Source organism: Mustela nivalis (assembly GCF_964662115.1).
Source record: "Mustela nivalis genome assembly, chromosome: 4".
Lineage (NCBI taxonomy): Eukaryota > Metazoa > Chordata > Mammalia > Carnivora > Mustelidae > Mustela > Mustela nivalis.
The window spans coordinates 123,595,006-123,606,566 of record NC_139023.1 but is presented as its reverse complement, the minus strand read 5'-3'; the positions used below and the strand labels follow the sequence as shown (position 1 = coordinate 123,606,566).

At 31.3% G+C, this 11,561-nt stretch overlaps 1 protein-coding gene across 16 annotated transcripts in view; it reads right to left on the bottom strand.

Moving 5' to 3' along the window:
- Positions 1-440: 440 nt before the first annotated feature.
- RBM46 (RNA binding motif protein 46) overlaps positions 441-11,561 on the bottom strand; it is a 52,125-nt gene continuing 41,004 nt past the window's right edge. For 6 of the 16 annotated variants that reach the window (XM_082727664.1, XM_082727675.1, XM_082727676.1 and 3 more), the window contains one exon: positions 441-1,407. In XM_082727664.1, coding sequence (XP_082583790.1) covers positions 1,208-1,407 — 200 coding nt within the window. In that variant the 3' untranslated portion in view covers positions 441-1,207. Of the gene's footprint in view, positions 2,525-6,147; positions 7,700-9,540; positions 9,601-10,489; positions 10,581-11,561 lie in introns of those variants that run through there. The other 10 variants (XM_082727670.1, XM_082727669.1, XM_082727665.1 and 7 more) reach the window with 9 other exon arrangements.

Here is an 11,561-nt window from a genome sequence, read left to right as displayed (position 1 = left end):
TTAACTTCTGCTAGAAACTTAAGCTAGAAGAAATATTTGCAACCATTTCATATTCTATGTATGGAAATCCCATGTTCTATGCTCCTACATAATGAGTTAATCAACAAAGTTAATGTCTGGTATCTAAGGCTGGAAAAATTTTTGTCCCTGATTATTATGTAAACCATCATTAGTTACCAAACCATTAAACAGCCAAAATGAAAGGATTCACTAAGTATTCATAAGTAAAAGAAGAAAACTTCACTGGGTTCACCAATAAATTATTTCTTTTGGCTCCTGAAAAGGATTTTGGTTACTATGTTTCACAAAAAAACACTTTTTTTGGTCTGCAATATCCTTTGCTTTGGTCCCATTAAGTCACTTAGCCCATGAAAAGATCAAGATGATTGTGAGAGCTAACTTTTTTGTGTATACTAATAAACAAAAATAAAACACATACATATTAGAAGCATCACATATTTAATGTCAAAGAATTTGAATTCACGTACAAAAATTAAACAACACATGATTTCAACATTAAAAAACCATAACACTTATTAGTCAAACAACTATACAGTGAATATCAAAAACACAAAAGAAGTATAACTATAAAAACCTGAAATACATTAACAGCAAAATTAAAATTTATTTCTATAACAGGTAATTAAGTAAAATATTTATAGTTATTTTCAAGGACCACATTGGTAGACTGCTTTTCCTTTAGTACTGCAAAAGATTTGTATCTTAATTTTTGCCCTTCATTTCTTTCTACATAATAGTTAGCTGCTTCTGGTTATATAACTGTTACAATCTCTAATACAGATAGTGATCCTTGGTAATCAAATGTAGTGTAACCATTGTCTGCAAGTGCTTAAATATTTGTGAAATGCTATTTGGCAAAGCTATTATGCAAAAATTTAACATAAACTATTGGGTTCTACTGCCCACTCAGGAATTAGAAGTATTTAAAATCCCAAAAGTTTAAAAAGAAGAGTAGTTTGCTATACCTTTATCAAGAGAAACTACTGAATAACTTTTTAAACTTAGCATTTTTACAAGTTCTGCAATTGTAGGTTATTCCGAATTATGGTTGATGTTTACTATGTTGAAATAAATATGTATTTATCATTTTAAAACCAAATGTGCAAACCCGATTCTAAAATAAAACAGTATTTTAATTTGCATGCTTTACAAAGAAACTTTCATACTCATGTTTACAGTATCTTCTTCAGAAGAATGAGGCCTGATTGGAGATATACAGTCGCTGTCCAACATGGCTGCCATTAGCAAGTGATATTGTTGGTGACAAGGGATAGCTTGGATAAGAATAAGGCCTTGAAGTATAAGGAAGCACGCTGGGAGTCCCAGAAGAGAAAGTAGCACTAACAGGGGAAAGACTATTTATTGAGCTGCGACGAAAATTGTAGTCTGTAAATAAATACATGAACAATTATGCTGCACATCTTTATGGATACAAATTTAATTCAAAGAGACAAAGCATTAAAACTATAATCACAGTTTGACATAATGTTCTAACATTCAAAATCCTGCTAATACTATTTTGCTGGTAAAGACTGTTTCAACATTCAGAGCATTGCAAATTCTAATGGATTTTTACTAGAAGTTTCTTTCACTGACGCAAATTTCTTTCACTGACACAAAACTTCAGAGATCTTACTAGAATGCATTCTTGGATATCTTTTACTTGCGTATCTATTCATTGTTTTGTGGGTTTGATCAGAGAAAAAAGAGAACCTCTGATTTCCCTTGTTCTACAATGCAGCTCCTTTTAAAATTTGGTTCTGATGCTAAAGGGTAGTCCATGAAGAAAAGATTAAAAACCAGCGAATTCATATTTGCTTATTTTTTTTTTTTGAAACTGTATTTGGCATCAAGCCAGCAGAAACATTCTCCCCTGGGCTGCAAAAACATTTGGTGTAAACTAACTGTCCAATATTTCATTATTTAAATACTAATATAAACTTCTGTATAACTCAATATACCAATTTAACATTAGCATTCCTACTTGTACCATAAAACAGTAAAATGAATCGTGTTTATAAAATAAACTTCAAGAAACCATTATCAACTTATAGTATAGAAAAATCCAAAAATTAAAACCAAATTATTTTTTAAAAACCAGTTATATTTGAAGTATTACTATTCCACAATAAACATTCATCTTATGCGCCAATAATTTCCTGCTTCATTGTTATGTTTTTGTGTGTGTATGAATATTAAAGACCAAATTTGTAAATCCTGTACTTTCCAAAAACTCAACTATGTTCTTTAGGGTAGAATAAGCCAAGGGCCTAACAATGACTATAAAATGATTATTTATAAAAGTTATGGTGTTTCTAGGAATGAAAAAAAAGGAATTAGGTAATCTAATGCACAAGTCAAGTTTTTTCTGTATTTTCCTGGTCTTATAGATGAGGCCTAAAACATATAAGCATTAACTTAATGTTGTCATGGGACTTAATATTTAGCCAACAGGAATGTGATCAACTGCAGGAGAATAAGCTCAAGCAACATCAGTAAGGACCTAGTTAAGAAAAAAAAAATGGAAAAAATAAAAATCAGTTAAATATGTTTAATTTCTAACACTATAAAACTCTAACTTGATTAATTTTATAATCTTTTTATTTTTATTAGTGGTACCATAAAAGCAATAAAAGCAGTCTGTTCCAAAAAGACAAATACATTTAAAATATCCAGTTCAAAATATTTTCAGTATTTTGAAGTTGGATAAGGAATTACTTTGATACCATTTGCTTTCCTAATATCCAAAGTAGGGTAAATAGGTATCACAGAATTGTTTTTCTTGAAGGAGGCACTGTGCCTAAATGGTATGGTATTTAGTATTAACAAAAATCTTAGTGCTTCCATAATTCAAATTGTTTAAAAGAATTTCTGATTCTCTCCCCCTAAAGAATATTACACAAATATAGACAATTACTTATTAGACAGGCATCTATGATACAACTTTCTCTTTTAATTTTTAACAATGTGGCCATAGACAATTCGATTTAGAAGAGCAGATCTTTAACTAGTTATACTTCTGTAGGTGGGGAAAATGTAGTTTTCAGAGAAATCACTTTCACTTTGGGTTTACACCCATGCAACAGTTAATGCAGGCTGTTCATTGAAATGTAGATAAGAGACATCTTCAGAGAATGATTTCACAAAGAAAATAGCCAGGCAACTGGCTACTGGCTTAGTACTTAGGTCTGAAAATGGGCATTTTATATAGTCTCCTACTGTAAACCTTTAATTTAAAAATACACTAATTAACTGTTGTCTTCTCAAATTTCTAAGGAAACTAAATTGAAATACAAAATTTGACCTCATTCATACAGGATAAATCAAGAGAAAAAAATTTCCCCCGAATACTATGAAAATTAGGAAATGAAAAGCTTCAATGTTCATAAGATTTTATAAGCATTTCAAAAGTAAATTTTATTACAAGAATCTAAATATATTCAGAAAAAATCTGGGTAATCAGAAAATACAATACATATCAAACTTAAGATAGTAACTACTGACATAAACCTAGATGAATCATGTTTTCCTTAGATCTAACATATAATATATAGCACAGAAAATAAAAATCAGGAAGCATCACTGATTTTTATGAAATAAATTAGGTCAGTCAGAATTCCTAGCATATACTTACTTGCCCACCCCTGGTTTTTCTTCCCAATGAATATTCTTAACTCTTCAATCCCACTGTTTCTGTCTCAAGACTTTGATCTGTCCTCCCCTTTTCCCTTCTTAAGGGAATGACAGAGCCAATTTCAGAATTTAAGTTTTACACTAAGAATTATTCAACTGTCTTAATACTTTCTAAATTGAGGTACAAATTTATATACAGTGAAATGCATATATCCTATGTGCCCATTTCAGTGAGTTCTGATAACTATAAACCTATGCAACAAGATATAAAACATATCCATCAATCCAGAAGTTCCTTGTGTTCCTTTCCAGTTAATAGCCCTTCTGCAGGAGGCAACCACTTTCTGATTTCTCACTATAGCTTAGATTTGTCTTAGACTTCATACAAAATGTATTTTTTAAAATATCTTAAGCCTAGCTTCTTTCTCTCAATATAATTTCTGAGATTCACTATGCTGTGTATGTCACTTTTTATTATTCAGCAGTATTCTATTGTATGTATACACTGTAACATTTTTTATCCATTTACCTGCTGACAGATAAATATTTGTTTCTAAATTTCAACTATTATGAATAAAGCTGTTATGAATATTCTCATATGAGTCTTTTTGTGGATATATGTTTTCATTTCTTTTGGGTAAATAACTAGGAGTGGAACTGCTGGGTCTTTGGACAGACAGATACTGCTCAGCAGTTCTCCAATGTGACCATTTTACATGCATACCAGTAAAATACAAAAGCTCTGTTCCATGTCCTCACCAACATTTAGTATTACCAGTGTTTTGAATCATAACTATCCCAGTATGTGAAATGGAATCTCATTTTGGTTTTAATTTGGATTTCCCTCATGACTAATCTCTCATAACTAATTATGTGTTTAGTTGCCCATCTGAACATGTTCTTTAGTAAAGTATGTATTCAAGCCTTTTGATCTATTGTTATTTGTTTGACTTTTTATTGTTTATAATAAAAATTTTAACTAATCAAATTCTCTAATTCAAAATCATAAACCAGGAATAGGTTGGTCCTCAGAAGTCTCTGAAATTCTAACCACCTTTCACTGAAGAGTGACAGAGACCAAAGATGGTTGATTAAGTGACTGTTGGCTAACTCCCACAGTTAAATGAAGAAAAAAGAGTTAAAAATTAGGTCTCCTAATTCCTAGGAAAGTATTATTTCTACTTGACCAGCTTTTTCACTCTGTATATCTTCTCAAAACTGGGCTGGGGAAAGTGGTTGTTAGAGGTTGTCTAATAAGAGGTTGTTAGAGGGTAGAAATACAGTAAATAGTGCTCTCAGCTATCTGGCTGCTGCTTGCACCCACTCACCCCCACATTTCCCATTCAAACCACGCAGCTCTGCATTCCCGTTTTATATGCTAAATGTTATCTAAGAATCTCATTTGAAGAAAAGGCCCTTTGCAAAAATAAATAAATAGACTTTGCTCTAATGTAATGATTAGAGATAGCATTTTGAGCAAACTACCTACAATTTCATATTTATATCTGGAAAGAATACACTTCCATAGAGTAACTTTGATCTATACTGCAAACAGGCTTAACCTTAAGTGCCTATTCTAATCAAGCAGTAACGGCTAAAAGGACCCCCAATTCCCAACCATATGGAAGCTGTGGCTATACTGAGCAAGAAAGTGAATAGGCAGTAACTGCTGTGCCACTGACCTGGGAGCAAGTGCAGAGACTGGCAGCACTTTCACCACCATTCTTCCAGTTCCACTTTTGTGTTAATTCAGTCTACTGCCTTTCTCTGACCAACACAAGAGATAAACCACCACCAAGATGCTTCTCAGTGAAAATTTAAGCAATGGATGTACACGCTGCTTTACTCTATTTGTCTCATTTGTTTGTTTCTAATTCTCTTACACATCTTGACCAAACACCATGGATTCTCAAACTGCTTCTCTGCTTCATATAAAAGAGGGAGGAAACCCTTAATGGAGACCTTACACTGAATTTGCTCCAAGTGTCTTCCTACACTATTTTAGCTATCTGTTTCTTCTGATTTGTTTCTGACCATACTCTTTAACTTTCCATTAATTAAGTACATTCTTCATAATTCTTCTCCTTGTTAACTATTTTTCTTCTTCTCCCTAACTATTTAAGTTCTACCTTCAAATCCACTCCCTTTTTGATGTACCTTTTTAAAGTATAATTCAAGTGGTTTTTAATAGATTCACAAAGTTGTGTAACCAGAAACACGACCCAGAATATTTTCATCACCCTAAACAGAAACTCTGAACCATTTAGCAGTCACTCCTTTCTTTCCTCTCCCCCAGCTCCAGCAACCACTAATTTTTCTGTTTCTATTGATTTGCCTGTTCTAGATTTTTTAATAAAAATGGAAGGGGGCGCCTGGGTGGCTCAGTGGGTTAAAGTCTCTGCTTTCGGCTCAGATCACGATCTCAGGGTCCTGGGATCAAGCCCCGCATTGGGCTCTCTGCTCAGCGGGGAGCCTGCTTCCTCCTCTCTCTCTGCCTACTTGTGATTCTCTCTCTCTGTCAAATAAATAAATAATATCTTTAAAAAAAAATGGAATCATACAATTTATGTTGTCTTTTTAAACTAGCTCATTAGCATTTGTTTCCAAGGTTCACCCATGTTGTAGTATATATCAGAACTTCATTCCTCTTTGGATTCCTTGCATGAATATACCACATTTTGTTTATCTACTCATCAGTCAATGGATATTTAGGTTGTTTCTCTCTGTTGGCTATTAAGAATAATGCTGCTAAGGAATAATGTGTACAAAATTTCATGTGGACATATGCTTTCGATTCTCTGAAGTAAATAACTAGAAATCAACTTGCTGGATCATAAGGTAATTTTATGTTTAACTTTAGAGGCAACTATACTGTTTTCTAAGATAGCTATACTGTTTTACCCTCCTAAAAGCAGTGTATGAGAATGAAGCACCTGATATTTTGATCTATGAAACACATTTCCCATACCCTTAATACATATCCCATAACTTTAATACATACTTTAAGTACTTCTTTTGATTTCTATAGGAAATTTACTAAATTTTTTGAAAAAATTTTTATTTCACCATTATATTATTTCAATTTCTAAAATTCAAAGAGGCCATAACTGAAACAACTCAGTAACTTTCTTTCACTAAACTTCACCTGCCTATTAACAAGTTAACATGTTAACACAGCACTGTATATATGCAGAACACAAAACATGGCTGGATTCAAAGAGAGATTTTAAAAATCTCTATTACAGTGTAAATGACATTTATCATTTATTTTGTCCTTTCCATCCTAGGAAAGAATTATCAAGAACTAACTGTAAAACAGAAGAGGAAATTTTCAAAATTACTACTTATTAAATAACTTATAACTTACGACATATTTAAAAATTATTAACAAGAATTTTTAAGTAATATTTTTGGCTAGAACACTTTAGTTATTATCAAATTTACTGGCATTTTTATCTAGTTTACTTTCCCTATTACAATTAAATATTGACCAAAACAAGGTATTTTTACCCTTTACTTAGTTTTTGCTATAGGCAACTGACAGAAAAGAGCAAGAAGTAGACATACCAATGTTTTTTTCTAAGACTAGGCTCATATAATAGCTTAGGTAAGTTTTTATATTTTAGATGATTTTTAGGAGGCTTTCAGTATGATAATCCTAGTAATGGTGGCTGTATAAGTATGAAAGTTATTATCTCTAATCCCTTTATCTTATAAAGTTCTAGTTGGTTAGTTCTCTGTTTTTAAGATTCAGTTTTGGGGAAAAAATCATCTGTTTTTGTTTTTAATTGTTTTTTAAATTTACAATTTATTTCTTATATAATTTTGAGTGATTTGTTTCAAATTCTTGCTGTGAAACTTTGACAGTATATATCAATTTTTATAAACATAATTGTCAGATACCTGTATTCGTATTTTTAAGAAATTACTACTATTTCATCCTAAATTACCTAAAGATTGTTATTTAAGCTTTCAAAAAACAAAGGTTTGAAATTCTAGAAAAAGCAAACTAATCTATAGTAACAGCAATCAGATCAGTGGTTGCCTGGAAAAGAAGACAAAGGAACAGGTTACTGTAGGAGTGGCAAAATGTTTTCCTGACTGTGATATCATTTCACAGATATATACATAAATCAAAACTGACCAAAGTGTACTACCCTTTAAATGTGCACTTTATTGTATTTCAGTTATACTTTTTTAAGGTTATAAACAAAACCCAAGTGTTTCTTTCAGTTAGTTTCAGTTTCCCAACGTATATCACTGTACAATTGAAGTACTCAAAACAAGAATCCCTAAGCCAAATAAAATACTGAAAAAATTTTAGTAAAACTGGATTTAACACTTACACAGTTTGCTACTGCAGTGATTTTTTATACACTAATAAGCATTATGATTTTTCCTAAGGCAGTATGTAGTACACACCATTCCCCAAACTCGTTTGACCTTAGAAACAGTTATTTAACTGAATAAACATTGCAAACCCTTTGGGAAGAAATTTTAATAGAGCTAGTATGTAATGGCAAACATTAAAAACAAAACAGAAATATTCTTGAACTATGTTAAACACAGTGATTACAAATTCAAATGCCCTCAGAGGCTCAGCTGTTACAAAAAAATGAAAAAAGAACTCAAAGAGGACCAAATGTAAAACAGGTGTTGAGCTATTTGTACTGAAATTAAATCAAACTGATTTCCTTTCAAAAAAACCAAAGAAACCAAACAAACCACACCTAGAGTTTCCAGTCTGCTACATTTGTTTAATAGATTATGTCAAATTCCTTTTCAAGATAGTTCCTAAACCATTTGGAAGAGATTAATAGAAAAGCAACCTATATGAGAAAATTATTATCTGAGCGCTACAGTTATCTAGGTTTCAGCGTGGCTCAAAAACTACAGCTCACTAGAAAAACTATCTGGGCAAAAGTTAAGAGAGAATAAAAGCCTTAGAAAAGATGGCAACTCTTTTCAAGTCTCATTTCTATCAGTAAAATTAGTCCTCATAATTCAAAATTTGAACTACAGAATCTTGTAAAAGGAATTTCTGCGAATAGCATCCATATTTGAATTTTATGTTAAGATTAAGATATACAAAAATAAAGTCATATGCCTCAAGCATAATAAATACATTTCCTTGTATCTAATGCATGAGTTCTATTAATGAGTTAATTATTCAGTACTTAATAAGTGCCAAAGCTACCTATACACAACATCAGCACTACTTAAACCTTATAAAGCAAAACAAATACTATTATTTTCCTCTTCAACAAGGAAATTGAGGCACAGAAAGATGAAAGTTAATTTACTTAAGAACACAGAACTAGTACATGGATTCTACCCAGGGAACCACAACATTCTTTTTGCCTCAACATGTGAAAAGAAAGCTGAATGAAAGTAATTTTTATTTAAACTATAAACTACCTTTAATATCCTACTAAAACCTATCCTTTCAGCACCATGTTGGAAAAACTAAAGCGTGAATCCTAGTAAATAACTTTTATTCTAAATTGCATCAACAATAACTGTTGTTTTATTAGTTAAAAAAAAAGATAAAAATTTTTCAGATAAACTTGAGAAATGCTGAAAATCTACATATAATACACTCACTCCAACAACATCTACATTAAAATACTGTTTACCACATGTAGTGGTTCAAAACATACACTAGGTATGTTATAAGCTTTGAGAAGAACCTGAAATATGGAAATCAGTTAACTTTTTAAAACTTTTCTTAACAAATCTATAATTAATAAAGCTATTATAACCAAATATTTCACAAGCTTCTTTAGACAATTTTAAATTCTCTTCTTATAACCATAAGAATAATTTATAACTGGCTTTCTGAATACTAAATATATCACTTAATATTCCTAAAAGACTTTTTCTTACCTGTTTATTTTCTCCAAATTCTTCTACATAGGTCCAGGCTGAAGAGATTGTGTTCCCTGTCTGTAATCAGTGAAGACAGAAAAGAATTGAGTCTTTAGATTGATGTTATCCCTAATCTTGGAAGTGCATGGAATCCTTGATAAATTTAGTTAAAAACTCAATCAGTAAATAGGAAAATAAACTTAAGGAACAAACAAACAAGGGACAAATAATTATCATTTCTGAATCTCTGCAAAGATGAAAAAAGAAAACAGTATTCTGATATATAAATGAAAAGTATGAGTTAATACATAATCCAAAAAAGTTTCTCTATATAAATTAAGTCTTTATTAATTGGTTTTTCCAAAAAGTACTAATAAAATAAAGGACTTTAAAAACAAATAAGATTGCCCAATTTCTGATAAGAAGATAGCCCAAAGAATCTTAATTTGAAAAATGTCAGTATCTTTTCTGTCATAAAAAGAGATAGATGGCCAAAATAATACTAAGCTTTAAAAAAGTTTTTCTTATTAACAGCTAAACTTTATATACTTGAAACATAATATAACCATATATAGTACAACTTTGGATATCCATACATTTTAGTGGTTATCTCTATATTCCTTAAAGCATTCTGGTCAGGATGTACATCCAACCATATGCTAAGATACTGTGCAAAAAAAAAATATGAACAAATGAAAATGTTTGATGATCCACATAGAACTACAGATTTTTAAATAGCCATCTTAAAGATTATAACTCAGTAGAAAAAAAGTCAAAATATTTTATTATTTACATGATGAACTTAGGTAACTACCATCAACCCTTCTAGTAAGAGTTTAAAAAATGCAGGTAATTATTAAAAAGCAAAAGGATTTATCAAAAAGCACTGAGAAGGACCAAGGAAGACAGTGAAGAATTATGGGGCTGTGATCTTGGATAAGAAGGAAACCCAACATAGTCTGCACACCTTTTGGAGATGTGTTTTCCCCTAGAAGGACTGGTCATCTCTGAAGAGGGATCTGATAGCCAATGGAAGATAACAAGAGACAAACAAATTTCTGAGGATAAAAGGACAAAATTAGAGCTGTGGAGCTAGTGATAGCTGGGAGCCTGAATAAAACTGAACTTTTTAAGACCAACTTTAAGAGAGAGTAAACTCAACTTCAACTTTTCCTGATCCCTGCCTGGATTAATAAGGCAATCTGGGATTGCCAGTACCTTGGTCATCTTTCTGAAGCAATATAAATATTCTCTAAATAAACATAAGCACATGCTAGCTTTCAAACTATCCCTATACTTTTCATAGACAATATATGACATTCAATCAAAAATAGTCACAGAAAGATAAAACAATGTGACCTAAAACCAACAGAAAAACATTCAACAGTAACTTATCTATAGGAAATTTAGATAAAGTTTTCAGAACTGGATATTAAAATAACTATGCCTAATATGCTCAAGGAAATAAAAGACTAAAAATTTTGAAGGGAAAATGTAAATCATAAGTCAAATGAAATCCTAGAACTGAGAAATAAATCCAAATAAATGGTTTTATCAGCATGTTACACACATATTTTTGAAAAAATTAATGAACCAAACAAAAGGTCCGAGGTAAATACACAGACAAAACATACAAAAAAGTGCAAAACACAGAAAAAACATAATAGATAAATGGGATACAGTAAAGAGGTCTAACACAGGTGTAACTGGAGTACTGTATAAAAATGAAGGAAAAAAAACGAGACCAAACCAGTATTTGAAAACAAAGTAACTTAGAACTTTCTGCAACAAGTGAATAACATTGATCCACATATTTTAGACATGGTGAAAAGTCTCAATTAAGATAAAAGCCAAGAAAACAGTACGTAAGCACATCACAGTGACACTTTCAGAAATCACAGATATTGAGAAAATATTAAAACTCCCCGCAGGGGTGAGGTGATTGTTCAAAGGAACAGTAAGTAAATTACAGCTGACTTCTCAACAGAAACAGTGGAAACCAGAAAACAGAGAGTGGAATTATAACTTCAGAGGGCTAG